The sequence below is a fragment of the Strix uralensis genome, chromosome 1, assembly GCF_047716275.1.
Source record: "Strix uralensis isolate ZFMK-TIS-50842 chromosome 1, bStrUra1, whole genome shotgun sequence".
In the NCBI taxonomy this organism is placed as follows: domain Eukaryota; kingdom Metazoa; phylum Chordata; class Aves; order Strigiformes; family Strigidae; genus Strix; species Strix uralensis.
In genome coordinates this window covers 23,810,277-23,832,871 of record NC_133972.1, presented here as the reverse complement: position 1 = coordinate 23,832,871, position 22,595 = coordinate 23,810,277, and the positions used below count along the sequence as shown (strand labels likewise).

General features: G+C 40.2%; 1 protein-coding gene across 4 annotated transcripts in view; it reads left to right on the top strand.

Annotated features, from left to right (window-relative positions):
• Positions 1–17,564: 17,564 nt before the first annotated feature.
• Positions 17,565–22,595, top strand: part of DNAJC13 (DnaJ heat shock protein family (Hsp40) member C13) — a 56,613-nt gene continuing 51,582 nt past the window's right edge. For 2 of the 4 annotated variants that reach the window (XM_074860001.1, XM_074859980.1), the window contains exon 1: positions 20,603–20,632. In XM_074860001.1, coding sequence (XP_074716102.1) covers positions 20,631–20,632 — 2 coding nt within the window. In that variant the 5' untranslated portion in view covers positions 20,603–20,630. Of the gene's footprint in view, positions 17,771–20,601; positions 20,633–22,595 lie in introns of those variants that run through there. The other 2 variants (XM_074859991.1, XM_074860010.1) reach the window with 2 other exon arrangements.

Here is a 22,595-nt window from a genome sequence, read left to right as displayed (position 1 = left end):
GTCTGTAAGTTAAGACCGTTCAAATAAGCACATGAAAATCTCCTTCTGACAAATGAAGGCCTAATTTTTACTTTTCACTTCACTGTTTAGAAAGATGGAGTTGGCAAAGCTGTACTATGTGGTGGGTAGCCTATCTCCAGCACAGGTATTGAATTGTCTTCTCTTGTATGGCTATGTGCCCTCACCTCTGAACTACTGGTAAGATGGAGGTGAAGGACAACAAAAATATTAAACTGTAGTGAGCAATACAAGCTGCTGGTGCTTACTCTTACACATTTTAACCACCAAAACTTCTTGGTCATAAATGTGAATCAAATGGGTCTTTAATCCCCTCAATTCTTCATTCTTCATTCTAACTACCACACTTACCATACTTTAGTGTACGTACAAAGCATAGTCTCTACTGATTTCTCCATTTCTGACCACACATTCAGTAATATCAATATTGTAAAAAAGGCAGTAGCTGAGTTGCAGTGGTCTTTGTTGTTCTGGTTGTCTGTTTGATGTTTCACTGTGATTTGAACACCAATTCTCTGTAAAGTAGATCATTCTCCACCATGAAGTGCTGTTGTCATTAATGGCTGTCTCACTTGAGCCATAAGAAGAATCCTATTTTCTGCAGAATTGCAGGCAAGAGTACAATTACTTAATAATTATTTACCTGATGCTTCAGACAAGTATCTCTGAACAAAATGCTAGGAGATTTTCATAACCATAGCTTGCATTATCAAAAGCAGACTAAGGACTCTAAACAAACTTTCTTCTTTATTTCAGTGAATTTATTTCACTTTGGAGAGTGCAAATGCTCTCTGACTATTCTTGAGTGTGTCATTTTATAATGACTTACCTTTCCGTTTTAGGATGTAGTTTCAGAATGTGGTCCTAAGTATGTTTGTTATCAGAGAAAACACAAAGACTTATATGAGGGTCTTGATGATGATAGGTCTTGACTGTTCAAGAAAGAGACCAAATATCCTGAAATAACAATGATAAACTCTAAAAGAACTGCATTGCTGAGACAGAAAGATGTTATAGACTTACCTGTTCAAACCAAATCCTAAGACAACTGGAAATACTATAGGAATGGTCATAGAACAGTACGATTTTGGGAAGTTTCTAATAATAAAATCTAACACTTCTGAAAATGAGCTTTTCCATTAGGAAATTATTGGGATGGTCCTGAAGCCATTCTTTCTCTTCTTCTTGGAGGTGTTTTTGTTTTCCATCATGTGCTTACATGTGCATTGGGCCCCAGTAAATGTTACTGTGACAGGACCACTCAAGATTTCCCCTAAGTCTGAATAAGTATGTATGAGAGAGGAAGGAGTGAAACTGTGCACAGCTGGACAGCCCATTCTCAAAACAATCTTTTATTTATACGCTAAGCAATTGATGCAAAACTGATAGCAAGCTAACACTGCAAATGGAAAGGAACTCAGAGAATCTATGTTTCATGATGTATAATTTGTAAAGTTATTCCATCATGTTTTAAGGAAGATACAAGCAGAAGAAAGCATCTTGAAGACTAAAGACATAATCTTAGTCTAACCAAAGCATGCATTAGAAATGTTAAACAGCCTGAGAGGGAAAGCAAAAAGGAAAGAACTAAGTTTCTGCATACTCCTGCGATGTTTCTGTAACCATTTACAGAGCCTAAAAGATCAGTCTCAGAAGTCAACTTAAATATAGAAGCAGCTGAGGAGGTATAATTTTAAAAATAGTACCCTTAATAAAAATATAATTTCCATAATGTTTGATTATTTTTGTAGTTTTATAATGCTTTTCCCATTACAGAAAGTCTATGTTTATAGATTCTTTTGCTTTTAAATCTTGTCTGGTGATAAAACTAGTTCTAGATAATCTGGTAAATGCTAAGCATATCATTCCATAAATCAGATCCAATCTCTCCATGTAGTGGATGGGCAGCTCCCTCAAGTGTTTATCAGCTGTTGGGCTGTGTGGTTTTCAGCAGTCTTTGGGCAGTCCCGTACTTCGTCACCATACCCTAGTCCTAGGTGGGTAATGAAATGTTTCAGTATATACTAGATAGAGCCTTTGGCAGTCAGCAAAATAATGGCATGAAAAACAAATGCCATGGGAGAGACTGTGGAAGCACCACAAGCTTCCCTTGCAATGAAACATATGAGGCAAAAGCTAAGCAACAAGGTATTTCACTAAGTGCATTAATTATTAGCCGCAGAGCATTGTGGAAACTCCTCAAGGTGAATTTAAGCTTGAAAAAAATCTGCTAAATAGAGAAAAGGAGATTTGTTCCAGGTTAGCAACATTTAGGGAAGGGCAAGCAAGAAGAAAAGCTTTGTCAAAAGACTGGATCCCAGCTTTTTCGGTACTGTACAGAAGCTGTTTTAATGGGATGGCCTGCTGTTTGGAGAATACTTTAGACATATCATTTATGTCACATTTATGTAGAGAGCAATGGAGGCCTTGGTTTATCTGTAGACATCTTCAGTCGTAATAATCCATGTGTGAAACTCTGTTTTGGTTTAAAAAATCCTTGAGGTATCCGGGGTAAGAGGGATTTCCAAGTAATGAGTAAACTACAGGCATATTGTTCTGTAGGGGTGGCAAAGTCATGAGAGCACTAACTTGCCGTCAACAGTGGCAAGTCGTCCAAAGCAAGATCACGGTCACCCAGCTGCTGCAGGGCAGGGTAAGCTGCCACAGTTACTTCAGGAACTGATAATGCAGGGTCATAGACAGAACATCCCCTCCCCTGGCAAGTCCTTACCAGAGTATCCCTGGCATGCTTTCTAAAAGTCGGTAGTCTGTTTGAAGCCTAGGACTCTCTCCACGTTTACAGCTCTCTTTACATCACCTTTAACTTCAGTCCCGTGGGCATGAAGAAAAGCTTGATTCACAATTTCCTACTGATTACTGGGAGCAGTCTGCCACCTACTGCCTATAAAAGCTCTCTGTGCTTGCAGTTTTCCACCCAAATTGTAAGAACACTTATTTTAAATGGGATTTAGCTCACTTCGATGCTTCAGAATCTGGAGCTAAACTCATGCTGGATGTTAAAAGGCCAGTTCTGCCCTTCCAGAACTAACATTTTTTTTTTTTAAGGAGTAGAAAAGATATTGTTAACAATTTTCTTCTAGATCTTGTATGCAGGAAGCTAACACATAGGTTAGTGTCAAATGCCTCAGAAAATAGGACTTCACTATATACTTTCTTCAGGTATTAATCAGTAATTTTTTTCACACACAAAAACTTTTATTTAGGCATATTCAATGGCTAAGCTTCAGAGGATGATTACTCTTCTGACCTTCTGTTAGTCTGTGTACATTTTAATCTGTGTTATATAAAAGGAAGGAAGGAATAATTATATTGTGCTGGATAGATCAGTATCTCTCTGGTGCTATGTGCTGGTTTTTTGGTATCTTCTGCTCTGCTGAAGTGGTGTGTGACTTTCTCTAACAAGTTAGATGTGTAGCATAGTCTTTCCTCCTTTTTTTTTTTTTTTTTTTTTTTTTAAATAAAAACATGTAATACTGTAAGACAAGTATGTTAACTAGTTGCCTGAAAGCATTTGCTTGAAATCAAGTAACACCAGATTTGGCTAATTGTTTAATGTGTTCAGTGGCTTCACATGTCTGAAAGCTATCGTTAGGAGCCTTTTTAATCGACAACTGAAATTTTCAAATTCACCTTGCACAAAATTATTGATGATAGTAGGGAAAGGAAAGTATCTTAAATCAAACTGCTTAATTCTTGTAGTCAGCTAATACAACAGAATCCATAAATAGAAGAACATGAGGAGAAGTGTCTTCGAACAGAGTCTAGTTATTGATTACAGGGTGAGCCTTGTATTCAATCGCCATGCCAACCACAGACTTTCCACCTATATTTTCTCATTTCTTGTTGATTACAATGATAAATCCATCCCATCACATCTGGCCACCCAGTCTGACACTGGGAATTTCAACTGGGGATTTTTCAACATTTTGTCATCTGCAGTCAAATGCTGTTGTCACACATAGATGCAAGTTTTCTATCAGAAGTCCATGAAAGACATGTTTGTTCTATAAACAGATTCTTGAGGCCTAGCAATATTGAAACTTTGTAGTTCTCTAATTTGGGGAAAATCTAGAACATAAAAATTCTTTAAAAACTAAGCTATTAACAGATAAGTCTGTGGTAGTTTGAGAAATGTCTCATAGCAAGGAAATTCCCACCTCCAAGTTTTCCTTCAAGGTATTATACTAGCGTAACTACTGAAAATTATGATATACTGAAAGCAATTTAACTGTTGCAACAAATTTAGTAGTAGTAATCACAGTAAAAAAGGCATTTCTTGAGGTAGCTGAATTAATGATCAAAAACTGATGACTAACTTTGTGTTGCCTTTTATAGTACAGAGCAATGCTGCTTGAAGTACATTCAAGACAACACACAAATAAGAGACACATAAGAGTATATATAAGACAAAAATAGCCAAAGGAATGTGAAGATATGTAATATACTTGCAGCGACCTGCTGGAAATCCTCACCTGTGTGATTACTCATCACACATGTGTAGTTCCATTGACTCCGATTGCTTACACTGAGAGTGCTTGCATAAGCAAAGGCTTGCAGAGGTAGGTCCTCCTAGATGGTAATGGCATGAGCAGTTAAAACAAAGAACTAGTAAGATGAAAACATCTCAAATTTTGGACAGAGGTATTAAGTCTTTCTAGGAAGTTGAGAGAAGGAAATAAATTTCTTCTAGGGAAAAAAACCCCAAACAAAACACAACAAAACAGTAATATTCTGCACTGGGATGCCTAAAGCCAATAGCTATCAGGACCTGAATGTAAAAGGAAACAGAATCCCATGTGATGTGCTTGTTACAAGTTGGAACATTGTCAAACCCAGCTTCAGTTTTTTAGTTTTGCTTTTAATCAGCAAAGTCCATGCTGCACCACTGTTTAGTGGTTGAACTGAAATCAGTTTAGGGCCACAACTGAACAAGTCATCACTCTGTGCTTCTGTCAAAAGGTCTATTAGTGTTCCTCAGAACCTGAGTGCACCAGATCTCTAAGCACTGGTCAGAGAGAAAAACAAGTTATATTCAAAGACATCAGTGCTAGTCACTTTTGCATAAGAAAAGTGCAGAAAATAAATAAATAAAATATTTCAGCTTCTCTTAATGACTACCAAAATGCTTAGTTTATTCAAATGCAAAAAACTAACAATGCAGTGTTAAGCTGTTGTTGTATAGAGTATGTTCTATATCTTTCTTGACCTCAATCTTACTTGTGCATACAAAAGTTTTCTTGGAAGGGTGAGGTTGCTTCAGATCATAAGATTCACATCAGAAGAATTAAATCAGCATATCTGGTGTTATGCAAATAATTATCTCTTCATAAAAGATTCAGTTTGAACATGCTCAGTGCCTTTATTGGTAACAAACCACTTATTTTGCAGCTTGTGGGGAGAAAGTATCAGTAAATGCTTGAGCAATTATGAAATTGGTTTATACATTAATGAATCTTATTCTTGACACTCCAGTTGCAGAAGAGAAATAATGAACAATGAATTGTCGAAATGGAATTTGAACCAAGAACAGAAACAAAAGAATTCTGTGCTTGTATGATAGAGAACATGTGTCTTTTCATGGCTGCTATAACGTCACCTCAATTGTAGGACAATTAAAGCACTTTTAAAGATCTTAGTCTACCCTCCTCTCATGTAGATAGCATTTACTTGCTGACCAACTAAATAAACAAGCATACCAGCTAATTTCAGTTCACTGTGACATAATTTATCAAATAACTAATTAATTCATATAATCCAAACCTGTTTTATTAGTATACTACAATAATAATTCAATATTTTCAAGAAATAAAGAGGTGTAAATAGAGATACATTCAAGTTGCTTTTCTTACATGCCTCTCTCCCATACACTAAAAATGGGACAGCAGAAGTTCAGGGAAATTTGGCCAAAAACCCAAGCATTAATAGTATCATTACAAACTAGAACTAAATAAGATTACATAAGTATCCATATGCTTATGCTTAAAAACAACAGCATATGACTTATATACCATTTGATGGTCACGATCTGTGTCAAAGCAAAGCAAAAGGAGTGGGAAGATAATACGAATAATATACTGCCTGAAATGGATGCTAGAAATAGTGTTAACTTACTGTGTGCATTTCTGCCTTGCTTGTTGTGCTTTCTCAGATTCATATACTTCTGTTTCCATTAATTTGGCCAAATGGCCCAGTCATCTGATTACAGACAATTTTAAGGATATTAAAGCAAAATACTTTTTCATCATCAGAAGAAACACTTCTGAAAACTGAAATGCTGGTATCTCTGCAAGACCGAGCAATTGGTAAGGGACTCAATGATTCGGTCATAATGAGAAAACTGAAACCAGCAACAGCATGAGGAAACTGAAGGTGAAACTGTAAAGACTTAAGAAAAAAAAATCTACCAAGCCAAAAGAAAGCAGAAATTTCAAAAGTTCTGCTTCTGCTTATTACAGGAAGAAGGAAAGAGCCTGAAAATTATGCTGACTGATGGTCTTCTTATGACTCACTGTATCTGGCATTCTTACAGTGTAGATGTCATTCAGTAACAGGAGGAAGGCAAACTATTAGCTTCTCTATGTCCACGGTTTGCAGTGCAGGAGTTTAGCATTATTGTAGTATAATGCTACGCTCTCCTTCTGTTGTTAACATGGATGTAATCTGATTATCACTGTAAATAGCTCATAACATGAGCTTCATAAGCACATCACCTGTGCCCATCTCCTCTGAGCCTTCTTCCAAGGACGATGCGTGTTGCCTGGCGATAGTCCCCACCCTGGTTGGGACCAGCACTAGTGATCACTGGTGTTGCACAGTGGGCTTAATACATTCACCATGCGAATGACCAGACCTCTTGCCTCTGCACGAGGATGAGAACATATGCCTATAGGGAATACCAGTGAGCCCACCTCCACAGCTTCAGCCCTGTTGTTTTGCTCCACCGTGTCATCATTTGCATGAGCACCAGCAAGGATTCACGTGCCAGAGACAATGTTCCAGAGGTCCCATTTCTTAATCTGCTGTCTCTTCCTGCCAAGCTGAATGACCTGGTCCATGGTTCAGCAAAGAGCCTCCTCAGTGCACTACACAAAAGACAGCAGCCACTCACCTCTGTTTGTCTGGATCCTGCTTGCTTCAGGTCTCCTTGGTGCTACAGGGACAAGGAGGTCAGTGACTTGTGGGCCAACTGGAGCTTGTTGGCCCTGTAGTACCAAGGAGACTTGGTGTCTACCTGTCCTGACCTACAAGCTATCCAACAGGTCTGAGATGGCAGGAGGGTTTAATGTTGTAGTACCAGATTTACATATTTGAAGATGCTTGACATTATGTTGGACTTTGATTTAGAAGAGTGATACAGCATTAGGTCAAATCAATTAGGCCAGCATGATATAGCGATTGTAATATAAGTGGAATTGCAATGCAAACTGATTCTCCATGTCAGTCTCTACATGCTTCACTGTCATGAAGAGGGAGGTTTTGTCCTAATTAGAGAGGTCCCAAACCATGGATTGAATAAAAATATAGTCTGGAAATATGCATAGTGAGGCATTCTTAGTATTATTTTCCTAGCGGTTTGCATTCTGCTGCTTAATTTGTAAGAGTGAATGTTGTAGTTTTTTCCATGTCCAGTCGTGGCTGTCATTTTAGCCAGTACTTCTGAAGGACACATGTTGTGCTTCACTGAAATCAAGTCCTGAAAGTTGTCAGGGGGAAAAGGAGAGCCCACATAAGGTTGGGGGTTACCTGGAGATTCAGAGTCAAGGACTCTAGGGTAATTGTGCACGACCTTTCAGGTCTGAGATCTGTCTGTATCAAGGAGGAGGCACAGCTCGCTTGAAACGTCTCCCAGGATCAAGGCCTTTTCTGGCTCCATCGGGAGTTTTGGGTTTAAATGGCAATTAAATCAGATATACCTTGTGCCATCAGCGTGTGACATGCTAGCTCTGCCGTGCAGGGACAGGGTGGCCTTGTTTGCCATCCTTCATGGTGGGAAGTTACACCAAGATGTAAAGCTACACATGATAATATAGTCTAAAATACCATCACTGATGATTTTCAGACATTCTGACTGATGTGAGGTGAAAGCAAAGCCACTACAGTTAATTTTTAATTTTCCATGGTAAAAAAGTGATGGGGGGAGAAAGCAGCCTAGATAAGATGTATATACTACAAACCATATATACACAAAGCTATACTAATCTTTGAAATACTTGTAAACAGTTTCTGTGGATACCAGGGGTAGATTTTCAGCAGCAGCCGAAATGTGGGGAGCAGCAGGTGTTGTGCATCCCATTTTCTGTGCCATGGTACTGGAGCTGGGGGTGTCTGGTGAAATCTCATAATGAAACAGTCAAATGCTTTGAGAAGTTGAACACAGCTCAGCAAAGCAGATCTGAACTAATGTGAACTGCCTGTCTGCCAGTAAACAGATAACTGCACTCCGTTAATTGAAATTTAATTAAACTAAAATATACTTTGGTAAAATCCACCATGAAAATATGTTCTGCTTGTGGTTCCTGCATGTAGGGGATTAAGCTATTGTCGGGGATGGGGTCTCTATCAACTACACTAATAACACTTGAGATTAAATTGTTATAAAAACAACACAGCTTCCACATACTATGCAACTCGGATTTTTTAGCCAGAAGTCTTCATTGCTGCTGCTGTTATTGGTAGTGATATGTTCATAGATGGATTAGAGTTGGGGAACGGTATTAGGCCACAAAATATTCTCTTATTTTTGCAAAACCACCGTGCAGCTGTATCATTCATACATGGTTAGTTTGCATTTCTCAGCTATCAGTCATTCTAAATAGTAAAGGGAATAATACTGGACTATGGGAGGGTTTTTTAAAAAAAAAGAAAAAATGAAAGAATCCTGATTCACATTCTTTCTCATGAGGCTGTAATTTCAATGGCTTGGCCTGCAAGTTATGTCATCATAATCTCCTCTGTTCTTCTCTGTGCTTCATGAAGAATTTTTTCATGGAAGAAAGGCTGGATATTCTCAAGAACATTCTTAGTCTTTGAGAATAGCAAAAATTTTCTGATTCTCTGAGGCACTGTGGGCAAGGTTAATTCCTGTTTGTTGCTTTGTTCACAATTATTTCCATTGGGCATTAAAATCTCACTCTTATTTCTAATTCTGGGATTTGACCCCAGGCTAGGGAATCAGAGGATTAGTACCTACTTTTTCTCTATATGCTGTACAGGCTGAAGCGAGGAATAAGCATAAACGACTCCCTCATAACTCTCACTGATGAAAACTACAGTGCCTGAGCAGAAAACCTGTTGCTTGGTTTTCAGAGTTCCTTTTGGTTTGGATGACCAAATTTAAATACCTGGAAGACACTGCAGCTATAGATATGTTCAAGGAATCTCACTGCGTTTACCTGAATAGTTCTACCAAAAAATCCCTCTGACTGAATTTTCCTACTGTCTCACTAATTCACTTTGCTTCTTGAAAAATTTTGAAAAATGTTCAAAATCACTTTTTTGGAAGCAGTTTTTCTTTTTTGTTACCTTAATTGCTGAACATAAATCTTGGCCACTCTGTCAACCTCCAGTTTCTCAAATTAGTAGCATTCCTATTCCTGAGCTAGTATTTAAATTTAACTTAGCCCTTTCCACAAGAATCAACCTTTTAGAAATAAATTGGCAAAGAAATTGACAATTCAAAGTCTTAAATGTTTGAATTTCATAAGGTAGGAGCATATTCTCAAATATGTAAGGCACATAAAACATGACATGACATGGTGTAACATAGATCAATACACTGAATAAGCCTGTAATGTATGCGATCATCTGGTTTGGTTCTACTGTCCATAAAAAGAGATAAAGAGAGAATCAAATAGCTATTTTGATTTTTTACAGGAGGAGTGTGTTTTTCTAAGAAATACATGATTTTTAAAGCTTGTGCTAGGATACTTAGAAATTACACACAAGAATATACGGAAAAAGAAACATTAATGTACTTTCAACGAGTCAAATATTAGAAACAGAAGGATGTTGTGAAAATAAAATAATTTATGTTCCTGGAGCACTCAGATAGTGTACTGAAGAATGTCACAGGAATGTCAATATGGAAATTAATAAATCTGGAACTTGCATAATAGAGTTCATATAGCATACACTAAATAAATCTTGGGCCAGCAAACTGAGCAATGCAGATAGAACAGAGTATTGCATACATGTTGATTCAATGAGTCCTTTCATCTTGTGGAGTGAATAAGGCAAAGTTCCCATGGAAAAAAAACGGTACGTAAGCATGCAAGTATTTGCAAAAGCAATCCTAATCTTCCGGAAATTTTTAACTCTTTAAGTCTTTTGGTTTTACAGTGTCAGTATCACAGAGCTGTTTATGTGTGTAGATGTATAATTCTCTAAGTTTATTTAAAAGATCCACATAATTATGATGTGGGATTATATCATATACCACATCCAGATCTGCAACACAGATCTCTGACAAGAGACCTAACAGTAACTAGCAACAGAATTAAGCTGACATCCACTAGAGCAGATGTTAAATACATTTGGGCATTAGGTTTCTCAGCTGGAGTCATCCTGGAGAAATTGTGGGTTCTATTTTAGCAGACTATTGTGGGTACTGCTTCTTTTGCCCTGTCTTTTTCAGCCTGTTGCTCTGCTAAGCCATTTCTCCCTCTCCTTGCTTCTACGTTTTGAATCTTCCTAGCATCTTATGTTGACTCAGCTCCTGTTCCTCACAGTATTCCTCAGCTCAGTTCCTGTCTCCTTCCTGAGCCATTCCCAGTCTTTCCTCTCAGCTACTTCTACCATTAACAGTGTTTCTTTATGCCAGATCTAGATGTTTCTCTCCTTACTCTTCTCCTTTTACTTTCCCTCTTCTGTGATTTGTCTGTACCAGCCTTCCCAAGAAAAAGTCCTCTTCTCCCTAGTGCTTCTCCCGTAAGTGCTTCTTCTGTTCACAGTCTAATTTTTCAAAAATTTTTTTCAAATTTTTCAAAATCACAGCCTCACAGCTCTTCCTATCTTCCCAGTTCTCAGGTCTAGCCTGTTGAAGCTAACTGGTCACTCCCCTCTCAGCTGTTCCAAGATGTTTATCCATCCTATGATTCCCATATGCGAAACCCACTCCTACCACATTGGCCTCAACTAGCACCTACTCTCCAGTTCCAGCCTTCCTTTCCTATGCTCCACTTTCTTCTTCCCCTAAGCCCCTTGCCTTTCTCACAGTCTACTCCTTTTTCAATGTGTGTGTTTTAGACCATTCCACTGCATGGGCTGTGTGTCAACAGTGGGAAGGCAAAAAGACTGCGACATCCCCAGTACCTTCTATCACAAAATGGTCGCCAAGAGCCAGATATTTCAAAGAGAAGTTTACCTTAAGCAGGCTTGCAATACTAAGATGAAGTGTCCTCAGGATAAAGCAAGTATTTGGAAATTTTCATTGTCATATTTTATCAAGGTTTCCACCTTGATTGGAGTTTTTTCAGATGTACGCAACCTGGCTAAATGCAGTCAAAAGGGAAGGTAGTTACAGACTTTCTCTATGAAACAGTTGATATTTTCTTTTACATGCAATAATGCATTTCTCCTTTACTTTTTCCTTTGAAAAAATATAACCACACATTTTTAAACAATGTAATTGTGTTAATAATCGTTACATCATTGTCCAGTGCTATTAAGATCCATGAAAAGACTCATTGTAGAATAAATGACATCTGAGATATTAAGTAAATCTATTACATTCACTGTACCCATATAAACTACTAAGACTGGATTGCAACTAATATTGAAACCTATTTCACAGAATTTCACAGAATCATCTAGGTTGGAAAGGACCTTGAAGATCATCTAGTCCAACCATTAACCTAGCACTGACAGATCCCAACTATACCATATCCCCAAGCGCTGTGTCGACCCGCCTCTTGAACCCCTCCAGGGATGGGGACTCCACCACCTCCCTGGGCAGCCCATTCCAACGCCCAACAACCTGTAAAGAAACGCTTCCTAATATCTAGTCTAAACCTTCCCTGGCGCAACTTGAGGCCATCACCTCTTGTCCTATCACTTATTACTTGGTTAAAGAGGCTCATCCCCAGCTCTCTGCAACCTCCTTTCAGGTAGTTGTAGAGGGCGATGAGGTCTCCCCTCAGCCTCCTCTTCTCCAGACCAAACAACCCAGTTCCCTCAGCCGCTCCTCATACGACATGTGCTCCAGACCCTTCACCAGCTTCGTTGGCCTTCTCTGGACACGCTCGAGTCATTCAATGTCCTTTTTGTAGTGAGGGGCCCAAAACTGAACACAGGAATCGAGGTGCGGCCTCACCAGTGCCAAGTACAGGGGTAAGATCACTTCCCTGTCCCTGCTGGCCACGCTATTTCTGATACAAGCCAGGATGCCATTGGCCTTCTTGGCCACCTGGGCACACTGCTGGCTCATGTTCAGCCGGCTGTCAATCAACACCCCCAGGTCCCTCTCTGACTGGCAGCTCTCCAGCCACTCCTCCCCAAGCCTGTAGCGCTGCTGGGGGTTGTTGTGGCCCAAGTGCGGCACCCGGCATTTGGCCTTATTGAAACTCCTACAGTTGGCCTTAGCCCATCGCTCCAGCCTGTCCAGATCTCTCTGCAGAGCCTCCCTACCCTCAAGCAGATCAACACTCCCACCCAACCTGGTGTCATCTGCAAACTTACTGAGGGTGCACTCGATCCCCTCGTCTAGATCATCAATAAAGATGTTAAACAGGAGTGGCCCCAAAACCAAGCCCTGGGGGACACCACTCGTGACCAGCCGCCAACTGGATTTAACTCCATTCGCCACCACTCTTTGGGCCTGGAACTATTGGAAGGTAAAAGAGTTAAAAGATAATCTGTAGTTTATCTTCAAAAGACACATGAAAAAGACCAGGTTATACAGGGCTACAGGTGGATAAAGAGAACAAAAGTTAATATGGCAGTATTTACTGTACTATGTCGATGCCAAAATGAAAGGATTATCCAAACAGAAGAAAAGGGCTTATTGCAGCCAAAATGAATGGTGTGAATATGAATACAGTTTAGCATGAATCACTGTATTGAAGATGCTCCTTATTAATAATTCAACAAAATTCAGTAACAATATCATGAAGTTAATTAGCTCAGTTATGATGAAGCTATTAGCTGAGATAACAAACAAGTCATCGTTTAACGAGTCTATCAGGAAATATAGAAGTATTAATAGGGAGGATTCAGAAGTTACCTTTTAATTAATCTCACAGAGAAGATAAATTATCAATATTATCTGCATATATTTTTAGACAAAATATGTCAAGATACATAAAAATTTGATGTGAGCTTTGAACTGCTGGCAAATTGTCAGCATAGTCTTAATGCACCTTTTGGATAACAAAGAGTAGAACAAAGACAGATGCAGTAATGTGTCTGATTCCCAGAAGGCCCTCTGTGTAAGCTGTATTTTGGCATCTGCAACAAATTAGGAGTAAAAGTGGCAAGATTCAAGAGAGAGGTTTTCAAAGGCATCTTACTTTGTTGGTTTCAGGTGGGACTTTTTCACTTACCTCCCTCTTGTCCCTTTGAAAATCTTTCTGTTATCCTCTATCAGTCAAGTTCTATAATTAGGCATCAAAGTATTATCATTATTGTTATCTGGTGACCTAAAGAATACAATTACTAAACATATTCCCTCTTAATTATCCTAAATTTATAAGCTGTGGTGTACCACTTAGATACAGTCTTTATGAAGACTGGATAGATCCCCATCACTTTATGACAGAAAAACTGTAGTCAGTCTCAGAGTGGATGGTCTTGCAGACTCCTGCATTGCAAATATGTTGTGAGTAAGAAGGTAAAGTAAATATTGCCAATTCTACTAGGAACTTATTTTCTTGTAAGACAAGGAAGGATGGAGGAATCTCTCCTTTCTCCAGAAAGCTGACATGAAATTCTGTCCCATCATTAGAGACAGTACTGGGAAAGGGAGTTTATTTGTCCTTTGCTTGCTGCATGCAGGCTGGGTAGAAACTTAACTCTTTGTTATTGCTATAATCCACAATATATCTGTTTTAAAAATAATAGGAGCTTTGCTATTATTGGTTGTATTTACAATCATCATATTTACTGCTGATGCAGATAATCCTAGCATTGGCTCTCTACTGTATCTGTACTGTAGTGTGCTTGAAGGATTCAGCCATCCTAAACCACAGTCTTTCAGATTAGGTGCTGATCACAGAAATAGCCAGTGGAGTGTTAATTATTTAGTAGTGGACTGGAACTCTTAATTCCTTCCAGATTTCAATAATTGGATGGTAAGGAGAGATCTCACTCTCTAGACTGGAGGTGGCCTGAACTCTTTTGCAAATGACAGTATTTAAACTGACAAGGTCAGATTGACATTTGCAGTACTTCTTCAGGTGAAAGATCTGGAAGTAATGAAGATGGGTTCACTTTTCCAAAGTGGACTGAAGCAACTTAACATTTAATCTTTCAGGAAGGCAACAAAACCATGCCTTGCTGTTTTTATTTTAATAATGAGAATGGCTCTAATATGGCTCCTGACTCTGTAAGTGACTGGGAAAACTAAGGGTGAAACGTTACATTAAGGGTGAAACATTATGAGCCAGCAATGTGCACTTGCAGCCCGGAAAGCCAACTGTATCCTGGGCTGAACCAAGAGAAGTGTGGCCAGCAGGTCAAGGGAGGGGATTCTCCCCATCTACTCTGCTCTCGTGAGACCACATCTGGAGTGCTGCATCCAGTTCTGTGGCCCCCAGTATAAGAAGGACATGGACCTGCTTGAGCGGGTCCAGAGGAGGCCACAAAGATGATCAGGGGCTGGAGCACCTCCCCTGTGAGGACAGGCTGAGAGAGTTGGGGTTGTTCAGCCTGGAGAAGAGAAGGCTCCAAGGAGACCTTATAGCGGCCTTCCAGTACTTAAAGGGGCCCTACAGGAAAGATGGGGAGGGACTCTTTATCAGGGCATGTAGGGATAGGATGAGGGGTAATGGTTTTAAATTGAAAGAGGGTAGATTTAGGTAAGATATAAGGTGATTATATAAGGAAGAAATTCTTTACTGTGAGGGTGGTGAAGACACTGGTTGCCCAGAGAGGTTGTGGATGCCCTCTCCCTGGAAGTGCTCAAGGCCAGGTTGGACGGGGCTTTGAGCAACCTGGTCTAGTGGAAGGTGTCACTGCCCATGGCAGGGGGTTGGAACTAGATGGTCTTTAAGGTCCCTTCCAACCCAAACCATTCTATGATTTTGTGATTCTATGATGGCTCGTGTCACAGCTAATAATAAAATTGCCATTGATGTCAATGGAGTGAGGATTTTGTTCCCTTTCTTTTTAATAGCTTTTAATAATAAAATTGTAAACTTTAAAAGTAGAAGATGGTGTTAAAAATACCATTTTTGGTATTTTTTTCCACAATCTTTTAGGTAAAGAGAAAATATAAGCTGTATCTCTAAAAATATCCAGTAGTATCATCTCACAAGAAAAAAATGACCAAGAAAACTAGAATGCTGTTGTCTGCACACAATTATAATTTCACACATGCTTTACAATTAAATAGTTATGAAATCCTGATCTATTTTAATTTCTGAAAGATGTTTTACCACGTTGCACAATATCATTTCTATAACATCCCGCCTGAACTGCTAACATACCTTTATTGTTAGCTTTTTCTCTGAATAATTTCAAAATTATTATTCCACTTTGTTTCATATTTTGTCACTCTTAATCTGTATCCTCCTTTCCTTTTATCATTCTTCTGCACTATAAGAAAAGTTAACATCACTACTTACACAAAAGCATGTCCAAAAATAGAGGCAGTGTGTAAAGGAAAATAGACAGGTAAACACATAGTTTATTACTGAAATACTAGCTTGAGCTGACTAAATATGATGAAATATAATCTATGTTGTCTGAATAAAATCTGGGTATGAAAATATTGGTACCTAGTTTGTTACACCAATTTCGTTATGCAAATGTTGTTCTTTGGTCTCAAGTAATAAACAGCTAACAAGCTATTGCTTTACTTGCTGTGTTTTACCTACTACATTAACAACACAAAAAAAAAGTACTAAGGCAGAATATAACCCCCCCAAACAAAAAAAAAATCCTCCAAGCCAACTAATCAACAAGAACAGAAGAAAATCCCTCCAGGCCCCTCCAAAAACTCTTCCATGCACTCAACCAAAAAACCTCTTCTGAATCATATCACCTCCCTCTGAAATTAGATTTCTGCAATTCCTAGTATGTTAATAAAACATTAAATCTTTTTTTCCCCTCAAAGTTCTGTAACCAAAAGTAAGTTATCAGCTTCCTCAGAGTAATGTTATTTTCCCATTAGCCCTATTTAACCACAGTGCCCCAGATTCAGAGGACTAGAGTTATTGAGAGAACAACTTATTAGTATTTAAATATCTTATGTAAAATATAAGAGATGAAGAATAGTTTATATGACAAGGAAAAGGATATTAAAAAATAGCAGTAGACCACCTGTGATTTTATTATTATTTTTTCTCCAAGATAATTAGTTCCAGTTATCATTTGTTCTGCAATTCTCCCTTCATTTGCAGACTTAAGAACACTATTTTAAAGGAAAGGCATGGTAAGCTCAAGTGTTCTAATGTGAGTCATATTTCAAAATATTTACATCAGTCTTTAGGCTTTTTAAGCAGATCATGGCAAGCTGTTATAATGATACTGTAGTTTTCAACATCTTTGGGAAATCTTATGTCTGGTACAGAATATTGGAAGTTGATGGAGAGCTTAAGAGTCCCATTAACAACTTTCAAGGGTGGTTAGCCAACCACATACATCAGTGGTTCAGCAACATTAATATAGGATTTAACATTAATTTTACAGTCACACAAATAATATGCATAAACGTGTACTTTGCTTTTTGATTGTTCAGTGTGCCTTTCATGTCTTGATGACGTACATTCTCAAACAGGAGACTACAGGTTAGTAACATTTTGTACGTAATAAATGCACCTCTCTCATTTGCTACATCTGTGATGAGCATGAAACCAGTACCAGGCCTCAAAAATGCAGCCAGTCCTGAGGTGCTGAAGGCACAGAAAACGGGCAGCACTGCAGCCATCCGTACCCCCAGAGCTACACAATCACACGACTCCAGGAGCTGGGAGACTACCAGCCAGCCTCAGACTAGTTGATCTGGTCTAGAGCAACAGACTGAACGCTGTTAACATACAACTGAGAGCAAAAAGACGAGTGGGGCCACTCACGACCCTGGGCGGCACCCCCCTTCCCGCCCCAACCGGCCCCACCCTCCCGCCTCCCTCCCAGGGCCTGAGGGGATGGAGAAGGGAGGGGGGAACTTTGCACCCCACGGCTTCGCGCATGCGCACTGAGCCCTCCCCCCCCCCCCCCCTCCGGTTCCCGTCAGGGCAGGAGAGGGGAGGGGGCGCGGGGCGGGGCGGGGAGGGGCGGGGCGGCTCCGCGGGAGGCGGGGCGGGGCGGGGGGGGGGTGTGTGTGTGTGGTGTATCAGCTGACCGCGTCCCGTGACGGCCCCGGGCTGGACGGCGGCTGCGCCGAGAGGGCGGTCTTGCTGCTGGAGCTAAGATGGCGGCCTCCAGCGCCAGAGTCTGAGGGAGTTGGGAGAGGTGTAGCGGCTGCCGGGTGAGGGGCGAGGGCTCCGCTCAGTGGCCCTTCACCCTTGTCGCCGGCAGCGGCTGGAAGCGCAGTACTGGTGGGGGCAGGTCCGGGCAGCGCGGGCTCCCCGGCCAGGTAAATCCCAGCGGCGGGGGAGGTGAGGAGGCGGCGGCCCCCGCCTCCTTCCACAGCCCCGGGCGGGGCCGTTAAGCGCCGAGGCCCTGTGGGTGGGGGGCGCGCCCGGCCGCTAGGGCGGTGGGGAAGCGGGGGCAGGGCTGGAGGCAGCGCTCTCCGCCGCCTGGGGGCAGATGCTTCCGCCGGCAGACCCCCCCGTCCCTGCCCCTGCCGTGGAGGGGTGAGGGGGGGCATCGGGGGGCGCCCGCGGCCTGGGGCGGTGAGCAGCCGGCCCGCGCCGCCCTCATCCCCCAGTGCGGTACCTGCTTTATTACAAGCAATTCTCAAGCCCTTCTCTTCCTGTGTCTCCCAGCAGAGGAGAGGCTGGGCTTTTCTTTAGCCTCAGCCTGCCTGGTGCTTCACTGAACGTGCTCTGCACCTGATGCTGCTTTTGTAGCCGCAGGGCAGAATTTGTCCTCTTTCCTAGATGGGTATTAGCGTGTCCATTAAGAAAAGATACGTTATTTTTCTCCTCCTGGCCTCAGATCAAAACATACCCATCATGGTATGCTTTGGGAAATAATATATGAAGAGAGGGAGAGATGAGGAGACTTGCCTTCACAGAGATGAGACTTTATTTCTTTTTTGAGTGGCAACAGCATGCTGAAGAGCATGAACAGAACTAAATGTACCTTTCAGAAAATCAACCTTTAATGTACTTAATTTTCCAAGAGTTTTCGAATTTCTCCCATGAATACTTTTCACTTTTTGTTTTCTGAAAGTCAGAACAAGTAGGCCTACTAAATGGTTTTCTGTCTGCAGTGAGCTGTCAGCAGTCTTTGGGATAGGTTTTCCTGTCAGGTGGTGTGGAGCTTGCACCTTGACAGCTGTGTCTCTACTGAGGGCCAAGCTGTGAGCCATAAAAATGTTGGTTTACCCCTTCAGTTTGGGGTGGTGTGTGTGTTTCTGTCTTCAGCTTAGTGCTCTCAAACCGAGGGAACGTTTGAGCCTGCTACCTGGGGGGAAGCATAGGCATACAGGTTTATTTGGAGTCTTTCTATTAATGCACTTATTCTCTGCTCTGTGGCTGCTTTTGAAGCTAATGTAATCTGAAAGGTATTTTCCCTTGTTCTCTTGTGCTCTTTAACAAATAAGATTTATGGCAGTGATAGTGAGAAGATGAAGTTGAGTACATAGCTGCTTTGTTTCCTATTACTTAAAACTGATTAAATAATACTGTATTTCAGAAAACGTTCCTTGTTTTAGAATTGAAGTTCTTTGAAGTTGAAGCCTTTTCTTCTTGATAAGTAGAAGATTGTCTGCATAGGCCACTTACATGCAGTGAGATATGTAGACAAGAAGGGCTGTTGAAGGGATGCTGTTCAGTCTGCCATGGCTTAGTTCAAAATAACAGGACTAGTATTATAGATGTAAAAACTATGCTTGGCTCTAGCCTGCTTCAGTTTATAGATAGGCATCTTGGTCTAGTTACTGCCTGCTATAGGCAGCCAAGTGTCAGGACACTTAACCAGAAATTACTGACTCCTTTCCATTATTACTGACAGTTTTTTTGACTTGCAACAAATTTCTGAGTGTTTGGACACTCCAGAGCTAAGTATCTGTCCCTGTGTAGTATAGACTTTCCAGGAACTTTACCTTGTATTTTAGCCTTGCTGGAATAAATTTCTAAAAAGAAGTTTATTTCATATGTATTGCTCACTCCTCTGGGTGTCATGTGGTATTCTTCATAGTTTCCAAACATGTATTTGTCCTGAGGGACTGAATCACTGTGTAGTTCTGGATTTTAAGTGGTATGCTGGGGATTGATCTAAGGACCAGATCTGTGTTTCAGACTGAGCAGGTGACTTTTCTTTTAATGTGTGTTTGAAGCTCAGTAAGTGAAGCTTACTGACTTAATAAAAGAATTCTTTATCTGTCATTCAACCAACTGTATCTTGAAGTGTTAACCTTCAACTGTTTAACCTCTCAATTTGCTTCCAAAAAATTATTCACATGCCAAAAAAACCCTTAAAAATGATCCTACCTCACTAATGAAACTTAATAGAACAATATTCTGAAGAAATATGACAAGATGGCTAAACTATGACTGCAAGGAGCACTTTTTTGTCTCCCCCCCCCCCATTAGTGAGTAAACCCTTTTGTTCTGATACTCACCTGTCTAGCTGGTGAATCAGCTTGGTTCATTGATACAGCAGAATGCTAACATAGATGGAAAAGAAAAAACAAGTGTGGAAGATTCTGGTTATCCTCAGCACTGGTCCTCGGTGAGAAGATGGGAGCAGTCAGCTGGAGGATGGACACTAATGTCGTCACTGTCATTTCTAGTAGGACTAAGGTTGAAATTCTCAGCCTGTTTGCATCCTGGACTGCTGTGGTCACTGAGGCAGGTTACAGTAATTGTCTTTTAACTATCTGGTGGGTCTCATCTCTTTCCTCCTCTTACAAAAAAGGGCTGCACAACAAGTTAAGAAGTCTTGGTTTCCACAGTTAAATAGGCTGTAGTACTTTAAGAGCAGAGTTCTGTTTAGGGAAGGGTATAAAGTTTAATGTTTGTTAAAAAGAATCTGAAGGCAAAACTCTGCCAGTTAGTGCACACAGTAGTGAAAGAGGCAGATGAAACCTAGACAGCTAAAACATTTCAGTGCAGGATAACTCATTTAAATAATGCCTTTAAAGCTACGGGTGAGTAGATGACTGGAAATCAGGCTCCAGACCTTTAAGCTGAAAGGTAGCTATGTAGAACCACAGGTTAACAGCACGTGGTTTTTTTTCAGTGCTTTGCTCTCATTTCTTTCCAGTTGGTCCCTGTTTTTATATTCTTGGTGTGTCTTGTCTCTCAGGAAAGTCACGCTTGAGCTTGATGTGAGTATCAGTCCCTGTGTAGTATAGACTTTTCAGGAACTTCCCCTTGTATTTTAGCCTTGCTGGAATAACTTTTAAAAAGGTATCTCAGTTTATCAGCATTCCTCATCCCCCCAGTGGAATAGAATAATGATCCTGTGTGGGACTCTGAAGTGCTACCTTAGCATTAAACCTTCACTTAAAGATATGGAAGCTTTGTAGTAGAGGAATAATATGATCAGGAAAAAAGTCAGTCTAAATTCTGCACTAGACTTTGAACTTAAGTCCAAACTTCTGGCTTGATTTAAACTGAGGGTCACTTATGTATAATTACAGCTATGCCTAATGCTTTGATGCCTGCAAGGTCACAGATTTGTTTCCAGCTCCACAAGTTTTAGTTTGAGACTGACTTGTTTCTGTTTCCTGAAATAGATTCTGTTATGCCAGATGGTATTTTTGTCTGAAGAATGTGAAATCCTGGAAAAGTGGAAAGTGTATGCAAGTTGAATACAGCTTGTGTAATATACCTATTCATGTAGCTTAAACTCTGAGGCAGGGGGAGTCCTGGCAGCACTTTAGGCCCTTTAATTTTAGGGGTTGCTATTTCTGGTACATGCAGAACACAAAAATGTGGCTTCAGCTCTTTCCCCCAAAACCTATTTTACTGCTATTTACAGTGCTACAAGAGCCAAATAGGAAAGTATTGCTGAACTTCTGTCTTGTGAAAAAGCTAATTTAAATATCCAGGTATTGTGGAAGTGCTTTAGTTAGGCTCCCAAAAGAAGTTGCAAGTCATAGACAATATTTTGCCTGCAAGAGCCTCAGATTATTTGACTGTATCTTGCATTTAGCATGCTCTTTCAACCAGGTGAAACATGCTTGTAAACTGCTACTTTCAAAGTACTTGTTGCCTCTGCTCCAGTGGAAATAGAACAACTGAACTAGGTGTTTCTCTAGTATTAAACCATTGAGAGCCATGGGTATGGGATATCCAATGGCTGTGCTGCAAAATGTTTGAAATAACAGAAAATCACAACTTCAAAGGTTATCAGGTACCCCAGGACACTAAGATGATCATGACTATTGGGGCCTTATCGTCCTGGATGCTTTCCATGAGTGAAATAAAGAATTTAACTCAATTTTTGTGTCAAGTCAGTCAACTTTTTAAAGGTCTCCTGAATACAAGAAGTAGTAAATATGACAAGAATGTACTCTTATTTTGGGAGATTAGTGGTTTGCTCAGTCATATCATATTATGGCTTACACTGGCAATATGGCTAAACTTGATTAATTATAAAACCTGATGTGCTCTGCAAAGTCAATGGTCACACTATCTCAGGTACTAAAATTGCAGTGTATCGCATAGTATAGCCAGAGTGCTGCCTCACTGGTTCTGCCAGAATGCGTAGAGGAAGGTAATTTCTTAGTTTCTTCTAAAATGTCTTTGTCTTTGGCATGAACTATTTTTTTTCATCTTGGTCTTACTGTGGAACCAAAGACAACTGAAAAATGATTGCTGGACTTCAACATAGCAGCTCAGAACACTAGGCTATTGTTAGCTTTGTTCTCTGTTAAACTGCAGGAAAATGTGTACAAGAATTAATTGTTACTAGATTTTGGCATATATTGCCTCTGTGCTTGTCTTCTCGGTGGGAGAGATAGTTACAGTCACTCTCCAGAAGCACAGTGAGTAAAGCATCAAAGCTTAATGATTTTAATAGTTTTAATCTAAACAAAAAAGCAGTCTGAATTTGTTACTTCCACTGTATGTACAATACTTCATGTATCAGTATCCTGAATCTAGTTAGATGTTGGTAGTTCATAAATGAGTGTTTCTCAGTTCAGTATTATTAAGACTAGATGTTTGCAAGTGTGAAAACATCTTGCTTTGAATATTCTAGAGCAGGTGGTCATGTCTGGCAGACCAGAGGTGGTCAGAGGAGTCTGGTATTGGTGATACTGGAATTGCAGATAAATAGATTTT